At 44.8% G+C, this 27,068-nt stretch overlaps 1 protein-coding gene across 7 annotated transcripts in view; it reads left to right on the top strand.

Moving 5' to 3' along the window:
* FRMD4A (FERM domain containing 4A) overlaps positions 1 to 27,068 on the top strand; it is a 358,105-nt gene that overhangs the window by 166,255 nt on the left and 164,782 nt on the right. For 2 of the 7 annotated variants that reach the window (XM_015298714.4, XM_025153376.3), the window contains exon 1: positions 17,037 to 17,670. The exons of the other annotated variants lie outside the window; for them this stretch is intronic. In XM_015298714.4, the coding sequence (XP_015154200.1) occupies positions 17,512 to 17,670 (159 nt within the window). In that variant the 5' untranslated portion in view covers positions 17,037 to 17,511. Of the gene's footprint in view, positions 1 to 17,036; positions 17,671 to 27,068 lie in introns of those variants that run through there. 7 annotated transcript variants of the gene reach the window in all.

Below are 27,068 nucleotides of genomic sequence, written 5' to 3'. Positions count from 1 at the left end.
TGGCCCTGAAGACCTCCAGGAATGGGGAATCCACATTGTACATGGATGTGTGTTTAGGAAGTGAGAGATATTAATCACAAGTGACAAGAAATGGGGTGTGGGCATAGGAAGTGAGGGACATTAATCACAAGTGCCAAAACATGGGCAAAACTTGTAACTCATGCAGAGGACAGCAAGCAATGACATGTATCAACTCACTGCTTATCTTAACTGTGCTTTATGAATGGGAAGGGACAGCGTGCCATTGATGCCAGCACTTTGTCTCATACCATACACAGAGGTTTTGAGTTGGCTGGAACCTTATCAGCATAAGCAGGGGCACGGTGGGTGGCTGTGCAGAGGCACATGGCCCCAGTTGAGAGACCAGCTGCTGTCAGAGAGTTATGTGTTGTTTTATTTTCACTCACATTCACAGTTTATTTCTCTCCTTCCCACTCTCTGACCTAAGACTGGAATGGTTTAGGCATCTTGTCAGGCAAACATCGAAGCCTTCCTTTGAGTTATGCTAGGGAATTTGGTACAGTGATGTTTGCAACCATCATCTCTCTTTTTTTTTTTTTTTTTTTGGTATGTTCTAAATCGCTGTTCTTATCTTTAATCTCTCTGCTGATCTTATCTTTAATCTCTCTGCCTTGTCACAGAGCTACCTCATTGGGCAAATGGTGCTTGAGGTTGTTTGTAGCCAATTTCACTAAAGCATGGCATTGAGCTCCCAACAAGTAGAGCTAGAAGGAAGCAATCCCTGTTTCAGGGTCTTGAAGTCACACAGAACCTATGTTTCTCAGCTCAGAGTCCAATGAAATACCACTAAATGTGTAAACTAGGACGAAATTAAGTTCTGTGCCTTGGAGCACAGCAGAAGCTGGTGTCAGGACTGAGACATTGGCTGGGCTCACCTAAGTCCATGTGGATGTCTATGAGACATCTCCATCTTGGCCAGCACCTCAGGGATCATTGCAGAGGATGCAGTGGTTGCCCGATGACTTATGTTTGCTTGAATTAACTACTCCTTAAACTCCAAATAGCTCTCTGTTAGTCAAGTTACAAGGACCCTGTGGTCAGAAGGGGACACCCCAAACTGTTGACACAAACCTCATCCCTCACACGCTTTCTCTTAACACAGAGCCTTCCCCACCAGATCATCCATCCCTGACTCTCCTCCCCCCACCAGTAAACATGCACGTTAAATATGTAGTCCTTTCTCCCTTTGCATTATTAATGTGAGACCGTTTATGCCTGCAAGCTATCTTTATTACATCCATGTGCTGCGGATGTGTGTGAGAGGAAGATGAATGGAGTCCTGCTAATGCCTAACAAATGCCTGGTACCATTCAGAGATCTCTGTCTGCTCTTGCAAGGCACTGGCAAAGACGAGCACATACTTATTCCCTCTCTCAAGACCTCACTGGCTATTTTCCAGCCATGGGAATGTTTCTCACCAGAAACACAAGGCATTGTTTTTCAAGTTAGAAAGCTGAGAGAAAGCACGCAGCTTTCTCGCATTAAGAAAGAACAAGTCTGCCCTCTCTTCTGCCTCTAAGGCTCAAAGGATGGTAAAGATGCTGTGCAAAAAGGAAGGCCATCTCTAGAATAAATGAAGTGCTGTGAAAAACAAACCAAAATGGGTATGCTATGGCTAGAAAAGTCATTTTAAATTAGGTCTTGCAGTCTGCACCCTAGCTTTAAGTTCCAGGTGTCGGCAATACTCAGTCAAAAGCCCTGTGCCCAGTGCTGTTAATGGATGTTTGCAGTTCAGCAAGACTTCAATCTCAGTCATTTTTTTATTTCTTGTGCCTCTGAAGAAGGCAAGCTAAGATTAAAAATGCACCCAGAGCTGCAAACCAGAACTCCTCTGTCAATTAAATACATGCAAATCTGCTCCAGCACAGAGCTGGGACTGGTATTTACCTATGGCACCTCTGTGCCAAATGGATATCCATGAACATTCATTGATATCATGACTTTAAAACAGATCAAGCGGAGATAAATCTTTAAAAGGATATTTACTGCCATAGAAAACAGATGGCAGAAGACAAAGCTCCCATGTTCTTATCCCAAGCTGCAAGCATGTTAAGAATGCAGCAGGAAACGTCATTCCTCCTATAAATAAATTTCTCTTGAGAAGAGAGAACCCGGAGTTGAAAAAAAATCAGTCTATCAGCTCTGCAGGCCAAGTCTGAGGCAGGTTTTCCCACGCTGTTCTGCAGCTCATGGCGACCTTTGCTTTCAGCAAGAGAATAGGACGCCTTCAAGCAAACCCAGCAAAAGAGTTGGGGCATGTATTGCTACTGCACAAATTATTACTGAGTTATTGATTTTCTATCTCCACTGGACAAAGCATAATTCAGCCTTTGCCTTGTTATTAATCATTTTCCAGTGTGCTTTTAAGAGCAAAGTGGTTGGAAACCTCTCACAGCCAGGGCTGTAGTGAGGGCTGTGACAGGGTGGAATAAGGCAGACCTCACAGTATTCGTGGTGGAGTGGTCTTCATTTGTTAAATTCTCTCATGCAAAAGTCTGAGCAGTGCCGCAGATGCTCTCTCACACAATGAAGCAAGGGCTCCAAGGGAAGCTGATCTGCCCAGTTCCTGCTGCCTGCAGACTTGTACGCTGGCATGCAGGTGCTGCAGACCTTTGCTTCCGTGACATTTTTCAGTGTGCCTCTTTCCCTGACAGCATCACTACTAATCTGATGGACTGCCAAGGTGAGAGCAGAGTTATTCGCATACCGTGGGTAACAAGAGAAGTAGATAATTGAGTGTAGAGAATGTGCGCAAGAGAGAAGAGAGACCTTGAAGCAAGGAACTCCTATTGTCTTAGCACTTTTTGGCAAGTTACTCAACTCTCAAAGTGATGCATTCGGTGTACAAACTTGGACCGGCAGAAAAATAGGAAGCAACATTCGGCAACACAGCTCATTTGTGATGAATTAATCACCAGCCCTATAGGTAAGTAATTGTGTGTCAAAATATAAAAACTGAATAAGAGGATAAGCTTAAGCAGCAAAACTGTCACCTGTATCATGCTCTGATATAATCACATGTGACTGCCGAAACATCAATTTTATCTGCTTCATCTGAGCTTTATCTTTTCTGACCTGTTCACAAGTATTGGGGGGGAATTGGTTTAATTTGAACTCTACCTAGACAGACAAATGCTTGGCACACCCTCTCGGGTGTCTGGAAGTTGTAATATTTTCTGACACTTCTAAGAGGTGTAACAAATCAAAACAGACTTTTCGTGAAATGGATCAGGAGCTGTGCCAGACTTTATCCTCCCAAAATCTATCCAGGTTAACAGTGCAAGAGGTGAGAGCACAGCAGAGGTTAATAGATAGTGACTGGTGAACTTCACTGAGTTGGGAATCAGGATACTGCTCAAATGGGCTTCAAATGGTTGGAGCTTAATTGAATTATTGGAAGTGCTCAAGGTCTGGAGACCTCATGAGCAGAGGCTCTTCTGTGAAATTTCCAGTACTTTTCAATCTTATTTTTAATAGAAAATGAACAGATTTTTTTTTTTTTCATTACACCTTGGCATTTGTTGTCTTTTTGCTGGCCAGGCCCCAGGAGAGCAATGGCAGGTTGGGGGACGAGAGCAGGCCAGGCAACAGAAGTTGGAGCCAGAAATGAGATGAAAGTTTTTGAGCTGGGTGAAGAGAGAGAGAGGTAACATGCGTTTGGTTATATGGATTTGGAGCAGGAGAGCTGCTCCAGTAGCTCGTGGAACCTTTTAGACATCCAGCTAACAATCCTGCTCAGGGCTTTCTTGGGCAACTAGTTCCATGCCTGGATCACACGACTCACCAACAGCCCAAGGCTCAGGAGGTGTGGTGGTTTAGCACCAAACCAGGTTGCCCCAAGGTAGTGTTTCACAGACAAAAAGCAGGAATTTACAACCTCGTTGTTTCAGTTTTTTCTCAGAGCATCAAAGAAATGGTGGCTTTCCATTCCACCAACAGATGTATATGAATGATTCTTACACTTCACTTTTCCTTCTTGACCAAAACATCAAACTCTCCAAATTGCACAGAAAAGAAGTGCAATTAGGCTCTGTTTCCCAACAATACCCCATGAAAAACTTTTGAAAAGATAATGGGCTGCAAATGATGTGTTTTCGTCACCCTCACACACTACAATCCAGCTGTACTCCTGGAATGTATTTAGAAGGTGTAATTAGGGTTGTGCAGGCTTTGAAATAGGTGAGCCACTTTCTTAACTGAGGTTGAAAATCATCTCAGCTTCCAGCACTGCCTCTATAAAATCAAGTCTTGATGGGATGTGACCAAGGATGTCTATGTTCTCTCTGTCTAAGTTTTACATTAGGTGAACTCTATGTGAAACAATAGCTAAGGACTGATCCCTAGCTATTGTTAGCTAAGGATCCATCCATTCTCTGTAGATCTACATGTAGAATAAATACCAATGTAGAATAAATACAGTTTACACTGTAGTTCAGAACAGAAATCACTGCAAGAATGAATCTCTCTGACCTCAAAAGTTTCTGCCATTGGGAGTTTCCACTCTGCTAACCCCCAGTAGATGACTTATATGATGCATTTTGGAGAAGCTCATCAAAAATATATTTAAGATGAGAGTTTATATTCTCGTTTGCTGGTCTGTATTCCCAATGTCAACTGCCTTCAACTTGTAACTTCATCCGGCCTACTTTTACACATTAACCTCATACAACTATACTAGTTTTCACTATCCCTTTAGGTCTCGTTCTTAAAAAAAAAAAAAGAGCAATTTGTGTCTCTTGATGACAACTCATCCTCATACGTTCAAAACCAAATTAAGATGGGATGAATTGCTGTCTGTGTTGACAGCCGTCCTGCATTAACTTTAAAGGGAACAAAGCCATCTCCAGTTAGAGAAGATGAACACCAGCTACTATTTCCGCACTACGTACTTACTCCTGGAAACCAGATGTAGATGGGGCATCCGGGCTAATCCAGGGTCTCCTTTTCCCAGAACAGAGCTCAGCGCTGTTACTGTTGCTTGAGAGCAGAGCTTGGAGTTCCTAGTATTTGAAAATATCATCCAAGAAAACATGTCAAGGCTCACATGATGTACAGGATATTGCAAGAGGGAAGCTTGGCCATCTCCAGCCACTCTTTAAAGCGATTCCTTATAAGAGGCACTATGTTACATATTATAAGGGCTCTATAGACAGTAGTCCTCACCAGAACTTTACAAGACTCAGACAGTGATGTTGTTCCTGCTTGGCAGCCAGGATGCTCTCAGAACAAGAGCCAAGGTGAATTGTTAGCACTGTATTTGGGTGTGTTCCAAGCAGGGTCAATCTGGAGGGCTCCTGATAGCTGGAGCTGCACATCCGCACTCCTGTCTCCAACATCTCTCCACCCAGTCCACGCTGCAAACCACACGAGGGACTGGGAGGAGGCTTTCCAAATTTTCATAATTTCCACACTGAATTGTTGGAAAGCTTCCTTTTTTTTCTGTCCTGAACTTTGCTGTCATGCAGCCATCTAATATCTTCCTGTAAACTTTCAAATGCACCAATAGTGGCAGTTTCCTGCAGATGAAAAAGGATTTACTCCACTTACAGCAAGAGGGAACCTGGCCAACAAGAGTCATAAAAACAGAGGACGTTGATTTTTAAAAGCACAGTCAATGCAGTTACGTTACTGCATTCCAACGCACATAATCAGCCACTGGAGAGCAGTTAAAATGGCCTTGGGGCCGACCTCCAGCTTCTGAGGTTGCTGTCAGGGAACAGATAAGTAGGCTGATGCCAGCTGATAATCTAGCCCCTTTTCCTTAAAATCAGTCACAGCAATGCTGCCCAGGTTCAGGGCTGCAGCAGCATGTTGAGATTTTTTCACTCCTGAGCTCTGTCTGTTGTATTAATCCACAGGGTCTGCTATCCAACCTCGTTTTGAAGTGAAATTGGTAAAAGATTCAGGGCAAGGGTGTAGTCAGTGTGAATGCTTTTCTGTGAGGGCTGAGAGATGCTGTGAGGTCTCTGAGCACCTCTTACAGAGCCAAGCACTGATGTTTTCTCTGGAGCCAGCAACATCCCTTCCCCAGGAGTCACAGAATTATAGAATGGCTTGGAGTGGAAGGGATCTTAAAAATCAAATTCCAACCCCTGCCATGGTCTGTTTGCCCCCCAGCAGATCAGGCTGCCCAGGGCCCCATTCAATATGGTCTTAAACAGCTCTAGGGATGAGGCATCCACAGCTTCTATGGGCAGCTGTGCCAGTGCCCTCCATGTAAGGGTTCAGTGTGAAAAGATTCTGTTACAATGAAAGGAAGCAAAACTTCTGAAAGTCGGCATCTTTTAAAGAAACTCCGAAGGGAAGCCACAAATCCAGATACACTGAATCACGTGAAGATGGATCAGACATCTTCTGCAGCCTCAGATATGTCATCATGCCCTTGCATGCACTACCTCTCCCATGGGGTCAGTGAGGCCAGGACAGGCTGCAGGACTGCCCTCAAACTCCCCAGGCACCAGGCTCTAAGAAACCCTTCATTGTTTGTGTTTTGTAACTATTGCCCACCAGAGAGTCAGTGACCATCTCTCCCCCCAAAGCCTGCAAAGCCAAGAAATGCTCGCATGAAAAGGCCCATGTTCTTTTATCCTGGAATGAACTGATCACGTCCGGTCAGATGGGGACGGAGCCCAGAATACCATCGACGTGGGCTTTTCTTTCCCATGACAGCTTCCCCAGTCAGAGCTTGAGTAAACATGAGGTCATCAGCAATTTATAATTGCTGGGATTTATGACTCTCCTGATCACGGTCTTATACAAGCAATAATATGTTTTCGTTATTTGTTATTCTGTGCTATCTTAATCACTCTTGACCACTTTATTTTGAAATCAGAATCTGAGAGGTTGTTCCCTTCCAAGGTGGTGCTTCTTGTCTGGCTGGACCACCGCCCTGTGCATTGTTGATTTTGGTAGGATTCAGATGTAAATCTTCCCATTCCTCTCAAAGTGCAAAATAAGAGACCTACTGATAGAGCTACAATGTATTTGAGACACAACTCCATTGCATTTTAGACCTAGGCAGTGGTTTAATAGAGATGTTCTCACAGCTGACTACCCTGTTTTACCTCCATTTCATGATGGTGCGCAGGGATCCCAAGAACTATTCCCAGGACTGTCAGGGGCCCAGAATGATGATCTTTGAGGTCCCTTCCAACCCGAGCCATTCTATGGTTCTATGATAAGTAACTGTGGCAGAATTTTTGCTCTCTGTCCTCTGGTTTTGCCTGAGCAACAGCTTGGAGGAGTGCTGATGCTGCCCTGGGTTACACCAAAGTCTAGGCAAATGCACCTTCAAAAAGCACCATGATGGAAACATGTACTTCTTTATTCTTCAGAATCCTGCAATAACCCCAGTGAGATCAACCAGGACCAGCTTTGTCTTGAAGTGCCTGTTTCACATCTTGGCTCTGTGGATGAAGTTTTCCTCTGCTTTGGGAGGCTGTGGCATGACTTTTCTCACTGCTGTCTGCCTGAGATGAGGATGAGCTGCAATTCCTAACCCTCCTGTCAGGGCCCTTCAGAGGCTGTGGCTCACTGCGAGAACAGCTCATTGAGGGCAATGGGCCCCACACTGCCAGTACTTGTCTGTGGGGTAAAGGTAGTCACGCAGGGACAAAGAGCAGTTCACCATCCTAAACGTGGATGGAGTGTTTAGGACAGTGAACATCAAGAGCCATGAGTGCAGATCAAAAGTCCTTCAGCCCTGTGGGAGCTTCCTGCAAGAGCAGGGATCGTGCTGTGACTGAATTGCTGAGTTGCAGAGGGTGTGCTGTGCCTGACCTACAGGAGAAGGCATGGCATGGCATTTCAGGCCGGCACACAGGGCTGTGTCACATATGGTCTGGTGGGAACCACCTAGAAGGAACAAGGGTGATTTTGCATGTGGTTCAAAGAGAACTGCATGGATAGAATATGTGGCCCTAAGCAGGGAATTGAGTCTATTTCAACCACATAAAGCTATTCAACTTGGGAAAAACATTAGCTGAGTTTTGATCCCCCTTTCTTTCCAAGCTACTGTGGCTCTTGGGCAGAACTTCCAAGTTCTTCGTTCTCATAAAAGTTCCTATATTTGTTTTCCTCAGACTTGAGACCTCTTTTTAAAAATATATTAAAAAATCTGCCATATCCTTCAGCTGCAAATGATTTAATCATTCTTGGCTTTGTGTGATCTGAATATTTTCTTGTTCTCTTGCTTTGCAGCTGTGACCTACTTAATTACAAGCAGGAAACAAACCCCAGAATCATTAGACATTCTGCCTGGAATGAAGAAGAGGAAAAAAATAAAAATCTCACATTGTTAAATACTAGGATGTCCTTCTTAATAACAGGAAGTTGAGATGCAGATAGCAACAGTGAACATTTGAGTACTTTGTGCATCAAGATAAGGATGGCAGTGAGTTTATGGGTTTTATTTTTTATGGCATGGACGTTTTGGGGGCAGGGGAAATGACAGATGCTTCTAACAACGGTCAAAATGGGAATGAGTCATAAATTTCTAAAACGAAGAGCGTAAATCCTCTTTGTTTTAACTTCTGAACAGCTTTAGTATTCTGCCCACAGAGACAACAAAGTGACTGACTTGCTGCTTCGATCCAGCTGCTTTCAATCCATGAACTAGGCAGTGAGTTTGAATTCCACATCACAAATTGCCAGGTTGGAAGGCAGAATGGGAGGGAGTTTGATTAACTGCCCTCCTCCTCCTCAGATGGAGTCTGGGATACTATTTATGGGTCCTGGAGCTCAGCATCCTATCCGGATGTGCTGGTGGGTATGTGGGTGTAAATGGTGGCTGCAGAAAATATCTATAGATAGGGAAATTCAGGACTGCCAGCATTAGGGATTGGCTGTCCCACAGAAGCACTTCAGCCCTCTTGGCCCAGTTATCCACAGTGATAGCAGATCAAAGATACCGATCTCTCAAAGCATCGTGAGACAATAGAAAATGTTGTTTGTACAGGGTTTTAAGCAGAAGTGCAAGTTATCATCTTCTGTCAACTGTGCATGCGTTATCACTTTAGGTGGCATGGATCCAGTGCTGTCCTGTAATGCAAATGGAGATTTTCCATTAGCGGGAGCAACAGGGGTTTGTGTTTTGGGAGCAAACAGGGTAGAGGTCAACTCTTATGCTCTACTGAGAAGGCCTGACTGGTCCCAGCTGGGGAAATGTTCTCAGCATGAAGATCTCTTGTAGTACAGTAATCCCCCTATGCTGACTCTCAAGTTTCCCATCTGCAGATTAATTGTTCTGTGGTAACAGAGATAACCAAACCATCCCTGAGTGAGCCAGCCCCATGTAGGTGCCATGAATGATTGTGCAGGCATTGTGCTTGGTGGTGTCAACAGCTCAGCCCATGGTTTCCTCTGGGAGCTCTGCACTCCACAGTCAGCAAAGCCATCACTTTCCTCCACAGCACTATCCCTGTGCACTTTTAGCACCACCTGTGCATACAGAGTGCTGCTCCCACAGGGCACATACTCATATATTGTCCTTCTTCACCTCAGGGAACATTTATTCACCCACGGTTTGACAATCGCCGTAGGATCTTTCAACACGGAGCTTCTGTTATTGATCCAGGATACCTTAAGCGTTTTTCTGTGGAATATGACCATTTGGCTTTCCAGCAGGCTGAACGCATATTTATTTTTTTAATGTAACACAGCTCCCCTGAGATTTCATAGCACCTGAAAAAATGTCAGTGAAATAATCTACCGAGGAAATGGAGACTCATAAAGTGATCTGACTTGTCTAATGTTGCTCAGGAAACTGATGTCTTTTCTGGAATAGGACCAGATCCCTCTTCATTGCCACTCAGAAGGTCAAATTTGACCAGCTTATATCATATCTGTCCTCTCCCAGTGACAGTTACATCCTAAGCAGAAAGCATTTCTTTGAAACGGTCATTTATAGGCAGCTTCAGAATAAATTAAATATATGTGATTTATCTTAGACAGGAACAGGCTTTCCAAAATGCACGCAACATCAAACATATGAAATCTGGTCCATTGATTTTCTAAAATATGTTCCCTTTGCCCTCCTCCTTTTTAATGAAACGCTCAGCTCTCGTCTGTGAACAGGAAGAACTTTGTATTAGTCATTGAATGCAGTGAGTGTTACCACTGGGTCTGAATCAGACAGACCACTTAAATGTATCTGCAGGAGAAGTTGTAAGAAAATGTTCTAATGAAACAGGACATTTGTGCTGTACGTACACAGACAGCAAGACTGCCCTTCATTAAATTATCCATCTTGCCACAGGGCAAGATAGCAGACTGGTTTCTTTATGAGCCACCAAATTTATCCTCTTCCCCAGGCAAACAGCACCTGCAATGTGTAGCAATGCGTCCTCCAAACTACAGCCAAGGCCATGGACTTTTGACAGCTAGTCAAGTATTTGCTAGCAAGGAGTGGGAAGCATATGCTAGATGTACAATTAGGAATGATGTAAATTAGAAATGATGTGAAAGGAGGTCTGTAAGAAAGAAAGGGACAGACTCTTGAGCAGGGTCTGTTGTGATAGGACAAGGAGAAATGGTTCCAAACTCAAAGAGGGGAGATTTAGGTTGGATATAAGGTAAAAGTTTTTTACTGTAAGGGTGGTGAGGCACTGGCATAGGTTGCCCAGAGAGGTGGTGGATGCCCCATCCCTGGAGACACTCAAGGTCAGGCTGGACGGGGCTCTGAGCACCTGATGGAGCTGTAGGTGTCCCTGTTCATTGCAGGGGAGTTGGACCAGATGGCCTTTAAAATTCCCTTCCAGCTTCAACAATTCCATGATTCTATGATTCTGCATGGGTTCAGGGGATCCCATGTACATATATACACACTTGCTCCAATCTCTAAAGGGATAAAGAAAAGTTAGAAACAAGAGAAGTGTCACTGAACAAGTGCATGACTCCAGTGAACACACAGGTGTGTCCCATCTCCAGTCTGAAATTCAGTGCCTGCCTCGTGGGCACAAATAGGCTTATCTGAGGTTCAACTCTTTCATCCCTGAACCTTGCCAAAGGCTATTTTAGGCACTGCTGAATAATGTGGAAGGAAAGCAGCTCAGCTCCTGGATGAGCTTTTCATTGCCCCCCATTCATTTGTGCCTCCTGAGCAGGCTGGGATTTTCCTTTTTTTTCCCCTTTCTACCAGCCAAAAATAACTCTCCTGAGCATTTTGGCAAACAAGATCAGAGAGCAGCATGGTGAAAAACCTTATAGTGCGAATAATATAGTGCGAATGCATGCTGCTTTGATTGCACACCCCGGTCACAGGACGTTACCATCCCCAGTGGGATTAGAGTTAATCATAAGCTTTGGGTTTCCAAAGTGAATAATCGTATTTAAGATCTCGCCATTCACTTTCCATGGCTGTTCTGCACTATTTACTTAATACATTGCTCTGACCTACATCCCCTCCTGCAGACTCATTCACTGCAGTACTCGCTGAGAAAAAGGATTAATAGCAAATCTCTGCACAATCTCCCTCACGTTTCTGCTTAGTAGAAGTGAAATCACTTCAGCAGTTTGAGCATTAGGGACAAGTATGGACCTGGCTTCATAGGACTCACTTACTTTTAAACCTTGTTAAATCATGAACGCAGCTTACTTTAGGAAATGAAATGTGTATTATTTGAGGATATGACATCCTCTCCTGTGTCAGTCAATAAAAATCCCTCTGAAATGAGGACACGTACAGTCTAACACACAAGGAGCTGCTGTTCACATAGCCATCATACTTAGCACTGTGAGAGCACTTTACATTTTCAGAGAGCTTTAGAGATATTATGATCGAGGTGGATGACTGAAATAGTAAATTTTCATTCAGTTATTACTGTAAAGCAGCAGTTTGTTTCATTATGGAACGCTTTGGGCCATATGGACTCGTGAGAACATCTGAGGAAATTGGCCAGGATTTCCGACTCGTGATGTTCTCCTGAAAGTGTAAGAGGCAGAACAGCCCTCAGTTTCTGGCATTCTCTCTGCAGAAGAGTTTTCGGGATGCCATTGGCAAGGGGCTGTGGGGTGAAAGCTCTTTATGTTTGTGTTCGGGGCAGCATGTGATGGGTGAGGGCAAGGAGGTGCTCTGCAGACGTGGCTCACTTTTCCATAGGGCAGGATATTTTTTGGTAAATACTCCCATAAGTCGCTTCCTGACCTGCAGCTCAAGAGAAGTGCACTATGACAGTGATAGGACCTGAAGGAATGGCATGGGGCTGTGTCAGGGCAGGGTCATGTTGGGTGTCAGGAAAAGGTTCTGAACCAGAGGGTGACAGGCACATAACAGGCTGCCCAGGGCAGTGGGCACAGCCCTGAGCTGCTGGAGTTCAAGAAGCATTTGGACAGCGCTCTCAGACATAGGGTTTGAATGTTGGATGGTCCTATATGGAGCCAGGAGTTGGACCCAGTGATCTTTATTGGTCCCTTCCAACTTGAGGTTTTCTGTGATTCTGTACAATTCTGCAAAAGTTCAAGCACAGCCACTGCCCAGTTCTCATGTCCCAGTCAGACAGAGGTCTTACAGTAACCCAGAATGATTTCAGGGTCAGCCGAGTTACTTTTCATTGCTCTAATGGGCACTGACATTTGATCAAAACTGTGAACAGGTTCAGTCTGGACATTCACATTTGATTCTCATTCCCTCTTTAAATTTAGGGAAGTTTCCTTTGCCTGGAACGTATATATAATATATATATTGTCTATTAGAGGCCTCAAAGTCTGAGGTTCTGTGCCTTCAACTAAAAAGCTGTGCCAAGATCCCTATAAACCCATTCTTCTAGCATTTACTTATACAAACAGATGATAAGACCTGGCAAAAATACAGGAAATAAAGGTGATGTTATCCAGACTTTCACTCTGGTAAGCTCCTGCTGTCCTGCACTGACCTCACAGTGCAGAAACCTTCACAATGCAGAAACCCTCCACTGTCCCTCCTTGGGTGGCAGTGAGGCCTCTGGCAGTGGGAAAGAGGGACAATCCCAAAAGGGCCAACATGAGAGATGAGACCGCCTTGGTTGGAGTGGGGACGGAGTAAAGCCAGAGGCTGAGACTCTCAAATTGATTTGGAGCCCAACATCTATTCAGAAATTCCTGCAGTTTGTGATCCAGAGCAGTTACAGAAGAGATCTTCTGAAAGCTCCCATCAAGAGCTCTTTGCAAGGAGATGAGAAGCCTACAGAAAGACATGGGGAGACAGGCAGCTTACAATATACTTACAGTCCCTTGCTGGGACTGTCTGGTCAGCCAAGAAAATGATGTACTATTAAGGCACAAGGAGGAAAATGCAACCAGTTAAACATCTCAGAAAACCATTCCCAGCACAAGAAAGCATGAAGCTGGAACATGAAAGGGAACTTTACACATGAAGATCTAACAACATGAGTCCTCTTAGCATTATAGAGAAATGGAGATCAAAAAGGATAATGGATTTGAAATAAGACTTAAAAGACCACATTGGCCTGGAGCTGCAGGGACCATTGGGGCCATATGTTAAGCAGAAACAGGATGTTTCTGGTGTGTCTACAGCAAGCTCAAAGGAAAATGCCCTCCTTCCAGCATGTCTGTCTGTCAACACCCCCAAGTACATCCACACCCATTGGAAAGCTGTGGGTAGGGAGCACACTGGGGAGTAATGCTGAACGCCTTCTTCCAAGGCCAGAATATGCAATCTGCCTAAAGGAAAAACATGGACATGTCTCTTGAGGTCCTGGTGCAGGCAACGTCTACCTACATCAATACCAGGGTGGCTTTCAAGGAACCACAGTGGGAAGGAGCACACTGCTGGGGCTGGGTTGGGAAGCCCACCCTCAGCCTTCAGTGACAGCCCCACAATGCAACACAGCAGCCCAGGGTGGTTCTACTCATTTTTTTACCTTCCTTTTCATGGAAAGTAAGGAGCTATTTTTACACCCCAGTAACAGCCTTTGGACTGCCAGTAAAACGTGGGAGGTTTCGTAGTAGCTGTTTTGCCTGACAGTGGGAAATAGTGCATAATTATGGAGGCTGTGTTGGAAAGACCTGCAAATATCTACAGATCTGTGGAGAGTGCAAATATCGACACTCCATGTAGAGTACAAATGGCTTCTTTTTTTCATTACTGAGCCCAGCGAAGGTGAACCTAAATGTGTTTTATAGAAATGTAAGATGATCCTACAGGTCTCAAGTACAGACCTGCAGAAGAGCGAAGTTCATTTGATTTCTTCTTTCTTCTATTATTCTCTGTAGAAAAGACTTCTGGGCTATTTGGATACAGAAGTGCACCTTCTGTGGTGTGTCCCTGGAAAAGAAGGATTTCATCAGAAACCTACCCTATTTTGCTGAATTCACATTAAGACAGCTTGCAACCAGGACTCATTTCATAGATTCATAGAGTCATAGAACGGCTTAGGTTGGAAGGACTAACATCCCAGGACTAATTTCCCCCTTGGCTTCTGGCAGGCCTGGAGATGCTGCGCTCTGCAGGGATGTGCCTGAGGAACATCCATGGCTGCAATCCCCCCCAGAGCTCAGCTGGATTATCCACATTCAGGCAGCTTTTACCCCTTCAGAAATAGCGTGTTTCTAATCAACAGGAAAACTTTGCAGGAAACCAAACAATCTGCTCTAATCATGCAGGTAAATGTACACATTCAGATGCCCACTATAGACTCAAGTGACTGCAAAGGATCCTGCTCCAGCCCATCAGTTAAATAAATATGTAGCTAAATTGATTTATGAAAGTCTGATTATGTCATCAGCAGAGTGAAAAGGCTCCTTCAGAGCTGCCCTCATCTGTTGAGTAATTACCGAGTTGGGATAGGGGCCAAAAGGCTCCTTTTGAACACACAGAAAGACTGGATGCACATGTAGAGCAGCTAAATTTAAACCTGTGGCACATCCTCCATTTCCCCTCCTCTCCCCCTTGCAGGATACCAAGGGGGTTACATCACATCCCAGAGCAAGTCGTTGTGATGGTTTCTTCCCCCCTGTGCTCCTTTATCAGACGCATTTCTTTCTTCTGCTCCCGGGCAGAGATCTTATCCGCCAGGCTGTAGCCTGGAGCAAATATTGTATAGTCCAGTTGTATTAAACAAATATCTCTCTTCCAAATTAGATTGTATAGTTCCTGGTCCCTTATGGAGGCAGTGTGTTATTTACCTTACAGGAAGGCAAAGAAATCATCAAGAGATGACGATGATGATGGGGCTGTTCAGATTGATCAGAGAAGGCTCTGGGGAGACCTAAGAGTGACCTTTCAGTATCTAAGGGTGGGCAGTGGACTATAGGAAAGAAGGAGACAGACTCTTTAGCAGGACCTTTTGTGATAGGACAAGGGGAAATGAATTCAAAGTAGAAGAGGGGAGATTTGGACTGGATATACTAAAAAAAGTTATTGTAAATAAGGTCAATGAAGATTGATCTTATTGAAGATTGATGGAGACACACAAGGTCAGGCTGGACGGGGTTCTGAGCAACCTGATGTAGCTGTAGGTGTCCCTGTTCATTGCAAGGGAGTTGGACGAGATGACCTTTGGGAGTCCCTTCCAACTCAAATGATTCCATGAACCTGGGGGAGAAGGAAAACGAACGCTGAGCACCAAGAAAACAGATACATGGGGTCAGAGAAAATATCACTTTGCAAAATAAATAGTATCTAACAAGGTTGAAAGAAATAATATTATTATTTTTATGATGCCACTCTAAAAATGCTGTCCTGAAAAAGCAATCAGGCTGAGAATATGAATTTTGCAGCTGTGTTTTCCTGGCTCTTCACTTCCCTGTCAATGTGCTGATGAGCATCCTCCTTCTGTGGTTGTCATGCACCCCTTGCTTTGTGTCCTCCAGTCCTCAAAGATCAAACCATAGTTGGGGAAAAGTTGGGACCCACCTACTGCAAGCCAAACAGCAATGAATACCCTTGTTCCTTACCCACCCATGGAGCGGAATCAGAGAAACCATACTGGCTTTTGGGAAAGGGTGGCTCCTCAGCTCTGCTACATCAGAAATCACCATCTGATGTTTTAGGGGCTCACTGCTTGCATGCCCCCTGTGATTTCAATGCAAGGCGGGGTTTTCCTACACTTCTACACACTGTTTCCATGTAGGCCCTCCGCGGTTGACTCCCATCTGCTCCCTGCAAATCCTGCTGCATTTTCCTGCACATTCCTATGAAGGGAGAGTGAAATGAGTGAAAAATAAACATGCAGCTGTCTCTGAAGCTGTGGGTTTGCGTTGAGGCTTTGGTAAAAATACTTCTGCCTTAGTTTCCCCACCTTAAACCCATAGGAAGGAGGAGTAGGAGGAGCATAGGAGAAGGAGAATTTAGCTGGAAAAAGCATTGCAATTTAATCACACGTAGTTTGTGATGATTTAATTGCACCGCAAAACCTGTGTGTTGATAAACTATTTTCAGCCTCATCTGATCAGTTCACCACTTCATAGGTGTCAGCAGCACTGAAGTGTTCACCCAGACAAGCTGCGCTGGGATCCTGCATGGGAGCAGACATGGAGCTGGTCTCTTCTCATCTCCTGTATTACGTAGGGATGGCGGATGTGGCTGTTCACATCCATGGACTTTGGTGTCCAACTCAGACAGAACTGAAAGGCATTCTGCCATTTTTGTTCATATGAGACCCATCCTTACTAATGCAAACTCAACAAGGGTTAAAAATATGCCCATACTAGCTGATTTTAAATGGATATTGTTTAATCCATGCAACTTTCCAAGATATCGTCTATTGGATAAACTGGGTGCTTTGCACAGGGTTGCCTAAGTCTCATATAAAGAACTCATACAAATGAGTTAAAAATGCTCCAAAAGAGACAATTGGGTGGAAAAAAGACCAGAATGTATCCGTGCAGTGGTTAGTCAACATGCAAAAGAAAAGGATGAAATGTTGCATGTGGCGAAATGTTCTTCTCAGCTGTTATTTGGGAGTGGTTGAAAGAGTTAAGCCCAATACTGGAATGTCTTGGGAATGTTGGCAGAGGGAGAGCAAGCAGTTTTTTTCCTCCCTCTGGATGGAGTCCCAGGACTGAGCTTTCAAAGTGATGACTTTGGATTCGAGTTTGCTTCTTGGTTCTGCAGCAGAAAGCTGGGAAGTGATGCCGTGGAACCAAAAAGCCCTCTGCAAGGGAAATGCAACTGCCTTCCAAAGTCAGGAGAGGTGTTTTTATCTCCTCCCTGATCGCCCCTGGGTGCAGCAGAATTCGCCTTGAGAAGAAACCACATCCTGAAGGGTGTGCACGAAGAGAGAAAGGCACATCCCTGAGCAATTTATTTTGACTGCTGGTTTTTGTTGTCGGATTTGGTTTGGTGGTTGTTTTGGAGCATTTTTTTAGCGTTGGGTTTTTTTGTTTTGTTTTGTTTTTTGTTTTTTGTTTTTTTTTTTCCTTCCTTTCTTTCTTTTTCTTCTCCTTCTTTGGTGGAAATTGCAGTGACTCTTTAACCTTGCATTTCATAAGGCACCTGGGGATTAGCCGACTGCCTCCAAACAGGGAGCCCAGCGTTTATTGCAGGGAGCTGGCATGGCTGCCGTGCTCTTTGGCTTTGAGGATCTGCTCTACAGCTGGGACAGCCTGGTGTGGAGCCTGACGTCCCGGGCTCTGAGGACTTGCCGCTTCGGGAATCTGAGGGTCCTGCAGCTCATGCTGAAGCCATGGTGCATTTCCAGAGCCGTTTATCAGGTAGGGTTTTAAAACACCAGGCCAGACCTGAGCGCTGCAGAGGGGAGCTTCCTGGAGAGCTGCACAGGGTCCCATCCTGCTCCCAGCACTGCAGGTAGTGGGGCAGAGGAGACACATGTGGGTAAGACCCAAGAGGGGAAATGTAGGGTTGGAGAATGATGGTGGGGTTTCCTGAGGTGGAGAGGAACATGTGAATGAAGGGTCACTCTGCTTATCTCCTGTACTTGTGAAGCTTTATGCTTGTACCTATGACCATCCTTAGCTGTGCTGCATCCTCGAGCTGCCCCTGTGATGGCAAGAAAGTAATTTATAACCTGTTTGAAGGAAAGGACACCTAGAGACATGTAATCTGCTGGTGGAAAATGGGCAAATGCGATCGGTTCTAAATGCAGAGGCACTGGTTATCCCTATGTGACTTATGCTGTGCCTTCAGTAAGCAAAGGCTGAGGCATTTGATTGCCTAAACTTTTTGTTTTACCCAGTAAATGTGTTACGTGGCACAGGCTGCCTTCCCCACTGCTGTTCTGAATGATGGAGGTCTGGAGTTTGTTCAGCTGGCTGCTCTGTAGAACCAAACAGCTGTAATAAGCTGTGCTTGTTTCTGTGACTGGCTAAACTGGGTTAAATCCTTTGAATAATCATCACAGAGAAGGTGTTAGAACTGGATGCCTAGCTGAATAGCAACTCTTATTTCAGTCCCTAGGTGAGCCCAGGTTGAAATTTCGCTCTAAGCCAACCAGTGTTCAGCTCATCTGCTTTTCTAATCAGCCTCAGACAACTGGGGCTAGACGTGTATTCTGCTGCAGGGACAAACCCATTACAATATTTATCAGCTTCACTGGTTTGGCTAATGTGGGATGTTAGATTGACTGATCAGTGTTTGCGTTTGGAAAAGGCATTTTCTGCTACTCCCATTTGCTTGGTATTTTGCTTTTCCTGTGCTTTGGAAGTCTCCATGCGTAAAGCCAAGCTACACAGAAAAGGACAGATTAAAAGCCTGGAGAAACTGTGTGTGTTGCATAGAGGGAGACCAGGGGATGGCTCATAGCAATTTCAGCAAACTTTGAACCAGCTTCAAAACACATTTTGGTTACTGCAGACTTCAAGAATAGATCTTACGGCCATCTTTGGAGTTCAGCAGGCGTGGGCAGTGTGTTTATTTTAGGTATTAATTTGTGCTGGAAGATGTCTGCTGCCAACAGCATTAACTCTTTACCCAGAAGCACCTTCTGTGACAGTGGTCACCCTGGTGGACCTGGGCACAACTTGAAACTGCCATGGGATGTATCAAATGATGGCTTCACAAGAACTAGCATGGGCACAGGAAAGGGGAAGGAAGAGAGCTCAGTGTTGAATCCCCTTTTACTTCTACCTGTGTAAAACCATGCTCAAAACCTAAGGAGTGGCCACGAGAAGCATCCAAACTCAGGATGTGAACCACCTATCCCACCCTGAACACAGGCATTTGGAGATGCTGCTGCCTGTAGAAGTGCGGTAACTCTCCTGGGATCAGGGCTGTTACCTGATGGAGGCACTGAGCAACAAGAAGTAATGTCCTCAAGTTGTCAGGGGAGGTTCATGTTGGATATTAGGACAAATTTCTTCTCCCAGAGAGCAGTCAAGTATTGGAACAGACTGCCCAGGGAGGTGGTGGGGTCACTGTCCCTGGAGGTGTTCAAGAAAAGAGTACATATGGCACTGAGGGACGTGGTTAGCGGGCATGGTGGGGGTAGCTTGATGGTTGGACTCGATGATCCTAGAGGTCTTTCCAACCTCAATGAGTCTGTGATTCTATGGATCTATGATTCTATGATTCTGTGATTCTATGATTCTATGAGTGCACTCTTTCCATTACAAAGTGCACATGCCTTCAACTGTCCCCCATGGCATTATGTCACGTTCATGGCATGTTAACCCCCTTCCCCAGAGCCACCAGGAGAACAGGACTTGCAAATGTGCTTCCCCTCACACATATAAAAGCATCAATGCAGGCTGACACTCAGAGGGCAGGGTGGGACAAAAACCTGCTTGAATAGCTGCCCATCTCCCATTGCAGTGAACATCTACAAAAGCTCGTTAAAACCATGCCACCCTATTTGTCAATGCCAGTGAACTTCCATCTCCTTGGAGTGGGCCAGAAATGGTGGGTCTGGTAGCAGGAGAGTCACTGCTGGATAGAGGTTTGCTTGGGAACGGCGTCTCACAGCTCATCTCCACAGAAAGCCAGAAGTAATAGTATTAGTAGCAGCCAGGATGAGCTGATAGCAAACGCTTGTATGCTAATCCTAACATATCCTCTAGTAGCCAGCATCCCCCAGTTTAAATGCTGACAGTATTTTAGTTGAATACTGCCTGGACAGAGCCTGACAGTTTAATAACTTCCTACCCGGAGACAGAGAGTTCTTACACTGTTTATTGTTTAGATGAGCAAATAATCTCTTGACTGCGCTATTCCCGTCGCTGTGATATTTTAATCCCTGCTGCTACTGCATCTTGAGAGCAGAACGTAGATCTGCTGCAGGACCTCTTCCAGAACTAAAATGTCCCTAGAACATATGGTATATTCTCAATATGGTATATTGAGAACTATTGGTGATGGTTGGACTGGGTGATCCTGTGGGTCTTTTCCAACCTTGGTGATTCTATGATTCTATATCCCCATCTTTTATGCTTTTTAATCACCTCACACTGCATCTGTGCTTCCAGGGTCGCTTACTTAGAATGTTTTTTTGGGTTGGAAAGGAACTTAAAGATGGGGGCACACAACAGGGAGAAGTGTGTGACTTCATGTGGATCTGAGCATTGGGACTGGCATGGGTCTGCAGTGCTGGGGGCTGAGCAGGATGTGGGGCAGCATCTGGTTCCCGATGGCTTCCTCAGTGTCTTTCTTTCCTGATGGAGATGTGCAGATATCTGTGTCAGAGATCATCCAGACATGGCTTGTATCTCCTGCACCTTCATGAGACCTGGATTTACTGCATGGGCTCTGTAGAATAACTCTGGGCAGGTCTACACAGAAGGAGTGGGATTTCCCACCCCAAATGATGGTAGAAAACTCAGGTGCTCAAGTTCACCCAAACAAAGCATCTATCATTCCAAAAGAGAGAAAACCCAGGGATCTCATAGTCACTGCCCATCTCACGCTTAGATGCTCATACCACGCTTCAAGCAACATCCACATTTCCATGCCTTGGATTGACCCATCCAGACCACGAAGAAGAGCTTGTACATGCAGCATCATTGTTGGTTTAGAAACATTAGAAATGGAAAACATTACATTTTTTCCTTTCCCCTTGCATATCTTTGCAAATATTTGAAGAGCTTGGAGGGTTTCATGGCAGCACAGGGAAACGGCTGTGCAGGATGCATACTGGTATGTACACTGCACTAAAGAGCACTGTGGTTATCCTTTGCTCCTCCAAACAGGATCATGACTCTTGGGGTTTCTGCAGAGTTGAGGAAGTTTTGGTATCCTTTCTCAAAACTGTGGCCCGGACCACACAAACCATGAATATCCATGGGGTTGCTAATCCTTATCTACAAATTACATGGAAACAAAGTCAGTGTGGTATGGAGACTGCGGTCCAGATGTACTACTAATGCAGCAGACAAAAGGTTTTTGAGGAAAAAAAAAAAAGAGAAAGGAGCTCCAGGCTTCTACATAATCACTGTAACTTCCTTTGTTCCTGACAGGTGAGACTTTGTTTTCCTGGCCCTTGGGAAATCAGTGGAGATGCATTAGCGGAGGTAGATGGAATAGTAATTCTGGGGTGATGTTGGGCATGCTGATCAGGACTCCATCCTCTCCACCTGAGATTTCAGCCTTCAAATCCAAACTGACGTGGCAGTCAGAAGTCTGAAGTTGCTCAGGCTGTGAACAGTAGTTACAAGAAAGATGGGAAAAATCAAAAATTCTTCCTTCATTCTTGGTCTCCAGACTGGATTTGACTTTCAGAGATGCTGAGTAAATCCATTTCTCATTGTCTTTAAGTGGTACTCAAGCCACCTGAGAACTAGAAGCCCCAAGGCAAAGCACCATGAGCTGTATCAGGCTGCATTTCTCTTCCCTGCAAGTAAATCCTTCTGCAAGTCTTTTGCATTCCCAGGGATGCATATGTGTACTCTGTCTGAGCAAATACCTTGCCTCTTCAAAGTCCACTCTGTTTCCTTTGAGCTAATATTCACCGTACCTCAGTTGCGATGAATGCTTGCTGTACTTTAATTTTGTTTTGTGATCTGCCACGTGGCTTTCAGACTGCATGATTGTAACCCATTTAAGAAAGGAGATTAGCAAAGAATAAACTTCCAGTCAAAGCTTTCAGGCTGTCAGTTTTGCAAGAAGCCTCTGAGCTGCTGGGTGTATTTTTACCAGTGCCCAGAAGACGTCTGACTGCTCTGACCTACTAAAAATTGCCCTGTGAACTCACACAGTGGAAATTCTGCATAAATACTCTGTTTTCAGGAACTGCTGGGGGAGGGCTGGTTTGTTGCTTGGTAGGCAGTCTGTGCTATATTTTAACATCCTGAAGATATTTCACTATTTATTTAATCTCCAAAGCCATCAACAAATGTTTTAGTTTACCGACTATGCCTGTGCAGTGTCAAAAAACATTAGGCAGAGCAGGACCCACATCTTCAGTAAAAGTGTGTTTATGTGGCTTTCTGCTTTAAATCCCACAGAGCTGCTCCCACCAAGTCCCAGGCAGACCTGGGATGCAGAGCAGTCTCTGAAGGACTTGCAATACCGAACCTCACAGCCTTTAATTCCTTGCACACTGCAAACAGCAGTACTGTGCATTTTTTATACAGTGCATTTTGTCATAGAATGGCTTAGATTGGAAGGGACCTTAAAAATCATCCAGCTTCAACCACTTTGCAAAGGCAGTTAAGCAACATCATGTCCATTATGCTGTTGTAGAATCTGAACGATGGCCAAAATTACTCATTTGAGGCTGCAGACACAAGCAAATAATTGCCTTCAATACCTCACTGCTCCCCATACAGGTAATGGGATAAAGAGGGGAGATGAGCTGTAGCATTCAGGGGTTGAATGAAGGCGATAAGAGAGTGAAACTATGTTTGCCGTATTGGAAGGAGGATGAAGGCCCAAAATGGGATGGAGAATGTTCTGCAGGAACAAATGGAGCAGAAGGCATTTTGGCATTGTTTTAGCACTCTGTTCCTCATGGACCAGAAATGAAAGATATCAAAGCCCAGAAGCCAGATTTCTGTTTCTTCTTTCCTTGCTCCGCCAGCAGAGGAGGCCCAGCTTGTGTCTACCAGCATCCTTCTCACCCAGATGCAATCAATAATATGAGTGTCCAAGCCCATCCTCCTTGTGCCCGGGGTTCAGCTACTTCATTATTTATTTGCCAGCCTGCCCCGCAATTTTACTTTCCCTTGGCAAGACCAATCTCTGGTGCATTTCCCATGCAGTGCCCAATGCTGGCCACCAGGTGCTCACGAGTTTGCAGCCTGTTGGCTCAGGAGCTGGGCTGAAGAACTTTGAGGCTTCACCATTCAAGTAGAGAATTGCTAGTATGCCATTCGGTAGTGCATCAATAAAGGGACAAGCTGTTATCTAACAGTGGGCTCTGGGATATCCCTAGGTTTGGTTGAGATGCTGAAAGCTTGAGAAAAGCTCACTGAGAGGTCTTGAATTGGAAAGGAGCAAAATAACTCTTAGCACAGTGTCCCTCCATTTGTGGAGAGCTGTAGTAGACCTGTAAGGAGCACTGAATAACTCCATTTGCTTTGGCATCTTTCTGAAATTGAAAAGGCAAGCACACTTGAGCCTTCTGGTGAGCAGCCAGCCATGGGAAAATGTTGCATTTCAACACAAAACCCTTCTGTCCTTTCTCTTGGAAGTGACAACTTCCCGTGTCCTATCAAGAATGTGATGTTTCCTCTCATATGGGAAATGCCTGTGAAAATCAGTTGTTTCAGTGTCATTTTCATCCAGCTCTCCTTGAGGACTTCTTACTCTCTATGTGTAAGCAGTTAGGGATTCAGGAGCAAAAATGGCATTTGCACGCCTGCCATGCAGCTGTAAATGGCAGTGCAAATCAATGTTGGGCAGTAAGTAGGAAGGAAAAGGCTGAAATGTTAAACACATCATTTAAGATTGGTAAAACTTCCAGGTTTTGATTTATAGCTTCATCACCAAGTAGATTAATGTGGAATTCAAACACAACCAGCTCTTTGCTTTCCTTTCAGGCCTGACATATTAGCATTTCCCATTAATCTAGTCAGCTCTAAGCATGATGAAAGCTGAGGAAATAGAGGATTAGGTGTATGTGAGCGTTAGGTGGGCAGGAGGAAAGAGCCAGCAAAATTCACAGCTAGATAGCTAAAACCATATGCAGGTCTCAACTCGTAGCTGAGGCTTTTGGGAGCAACTCTCCTGAAGCCAGCAAACCCAAAAGCTTCCTCCTCTGGCTCTGAGGCTCTGAGCAGAGGGTTTTTCAGTAGGCTAGTTTTAGTGGGAGGCAGGTGTGAATCTTCCCCCGTTATTTTGCTGATCTACTCCGCAGGCTTCAGAGTTGCCTCTGAAAGGTCTCAAACTTTATTGCTACGTGTTTAAGCATTTATGAGTCTTGAACTTCTACTTCTTCCCTTAAAAGAAAGCAACAGCAACCAACAGTAATCACAAAATAAAAAAAAAAAAAGGAAGAGAAGAGAGGAGAGGAGAGGAGAGGAGAGGAGAGGAGAGGAGAGGAGAGGAGAGGAGAGGAGAGGAGAGGAGAGGAGAGGAGAGGAGAGGAGAGGAGAGGAGAGGAGAGGAGAGGAGAGGAGAGGAGAGGAGAGGAGAGGAGAGGAGAGGAGAGGAGAGGAGAGGAGAGGAGAGGAGAGGAGAGGAGAGGAGAGGAGAGGAGAGGAGAGGAGAGGAGAGGAGAGGAGAGGAGAGGAGAGGAGAGAAAAGAGAAAAGAAAAGAAAAGAAAAGAAAAGAAAAGAAAAGAAAAGAAAAGAAAAGAAAAGAAAAGAAAAGAAAAGAAAAGAAAAGAAAAGAAAAGAAAAGAAAAGAAAAGAAAAGAAAAGAAAAGAAAAGAAAAGAAAAGAAAAGAAGGAAGAAAAAACCCTCTGCTCAAGAGCCCCAGAGCTGCAGAAGGGGCTAATGAGACTCACATGTTTCTGAAAGCTGCTGAGAGTTTTTGGCTCATGGAGTTTCTCGCCCCTTTTTTGTTACAGGCAGAAGCAAAGGAGGTTAGATGGGCACAGAGGGGAGATAAAATGTAAATGTTAAAAATTCACCTTTGCCAGGAAGCATATCAAAAAAAAAAAAAAAAGAAGAAAGAAAGAAAGAAAGAAAGAAAGAAAAAGAAATCAGCCTGTGGAGGAAACCCAACCTGCTTCTACTTGAGGTGTGTATGGAGAAGGCACAAGAAATGCTCAGCAGGTTGCCATCAGCATCTGATGCAGCTTTCTCCTGCCCTTGTAGAGCTGGCAAGGACTGAGGCAATCTGGCAGGATCCCTGGCACTGCTACCAGCCCCACTGTGTGCTGCGTAGGAGCCCCATGGAGCCCGTTGCTGTCCTTGGAGAGGAGGTCAAAATGTTAACGCTACAAAGCATCCAATTAGTCATGAGTGCTAATGACCCCTAAGCACATCAAATCAGCCTGTTCAGATCCAGTCTCCATCCCACACTGCGTTATGCAAAGGAGTGATAACAGTCCAGTCCAGGAACAGCACACCAGGGGTTTGCTGGGCAATGGTTGAATCTGAGTCACTGAATCTCCTTGGGGTTGCTGTGAGAGGAGAGCGAGTGGTCAAGTCTCATGACTGAGGTTTTTCACTCATGAAATAGCAGTCTCTTAAATTAGGAGTACTTGGCATTGGTTTGCTCCTACATACATTTTTCCAACCTGCCTCTCTGAAAGAAACATTCAATCTCCAGCCCTACTCTGTTCTTGAGTGGGGAGCCTCACTGCCTCTGGTTATGAACATGGGCATAGTCTTTCATGGTGCTAATTCTGGCCCACCAATATATGGTTTAAGATCATCAACTCAGCTTACACAAGACACCAGCTCAGCTGCAGACATAAGTGATATGAATTATTTCCATGTAGGGATGGTTTTGAATCTAACCCAAAGTTCAGATGGGTGTTCCTGCCCCTGCCTTTGCTTTTTGCTGCAAGAGATGAAAACCGTGCCCTACACAAGGAGTACAAACCCACCCAAACTGAGAGGAATATTAGGAAAATATTCTGAATATTATGAAAAATTTCTTCTCTAAAAGAGCTTTCAGGCATTGGCAGACGCTGCCCAGGGAGGTGGTGGAGTCAAGAAAAGGGCACTGAAGGATATGGTGAGTTGGCATGGTGGTGGTGGGTTTGTCGTTGGACTAAATGATCTCAGTGATCTTTTCCAACCTTAATGATTCTACGATTCCATGATCCCCAGAGAGGATCCTCTGCTTGTAAGAGAAATGCACCACCCAGGCAAGAGGAATATTGTGTTTACAAAAGCCAGGTCAGAACCTGAACTGCCAGGTTCTGAGGCTTAACAGTTTTCTGCTCAATATTTTGAAAAGCGAGATGGGATGCATCTCATGTTTCTTTAGTTATCAAAAATTAGGTATTTCATCTAAGTTATTCATTCTGGTCCTTTCCAAGATGCATCTGTTGGGTAGATGATACAAGTCACTCTCTGGCGATGCCTACCCTTTTGTGCCAAAATCAGAACCCTAAACCCAAATAGATGCCAAAATGTTAAACACCCACTGTTCTTTGAAGTGGATCCCAATCACGTGATTCTGATTAAACGTTTGTCATTCAAGGTTCTGGTCCTGAAGCCCCCAGGAAGGTTTGCAGCTCAGCAGCCTTGCAGCTGGAGTCATTTGATATAACTTGCTCTGTAAAGGGACAGGCCCACAGGAAGCACTTTTGGTTGCCTTCCCAAGAGACGTATTTGTGAACAATTCACTCCTCTGAAGTAAAAGAGAACAGTGAGGAATTTGCCTGAAGAAATTTTGTTTGATTCTACCCCTTTGCTGTGTTTCTTCTCCAAAGAAAGAAATCCCTCCTGAACACAGGAGTCAGGGCAGCCCCAGAACAGGTCCACTTCCATCAGGTTCTTGTGTGCTTCTTCTCTTGTGCAAACTAAAATGATCATGGGGAAAGTCTACCTTTTCCTTCTCATTTTCCTTCTCATTGCAAATCCTTCTCATTTCCTTCTCATTCATGGCTCTGTGCAGTGGGTGCCATTTCTTCAGGACGTTCTCAGGGAGCAAAGGTGGAACTGGACTGTGCCGCTCATGCCATCCTGTCCTCTTGCAGAAACTGTTCACATTCAGTCAACAGCATCAGCTGTTTGGAGAAAAGCAGTCACTCTACAGCATGGCACTTTGGGGAAAAAACACCCCAGATGAAGGACTTAAAGATGACTCTTGTGATAGCG

The sequence above is a fragment of the Gallus gallus genome, chromosome 1 (assembly GCF_016699485.2).
Source record: "Gallus gallus isolate bGalGal1 chromosome 1, bGalGal1.mat.broiler.GRCg7b, whole genome shotgun sequence".
NCBI lineage: Eukaryota > Metazoa > Chordata > Aves > Galliformes > Phasianidae > Gallus > Gallus gallus.
The sequence above is the reverse complement of the archived record's forward strand: the minus strand, read 5'-3'. Positions and strand labels throughout refer to the sequence as shown.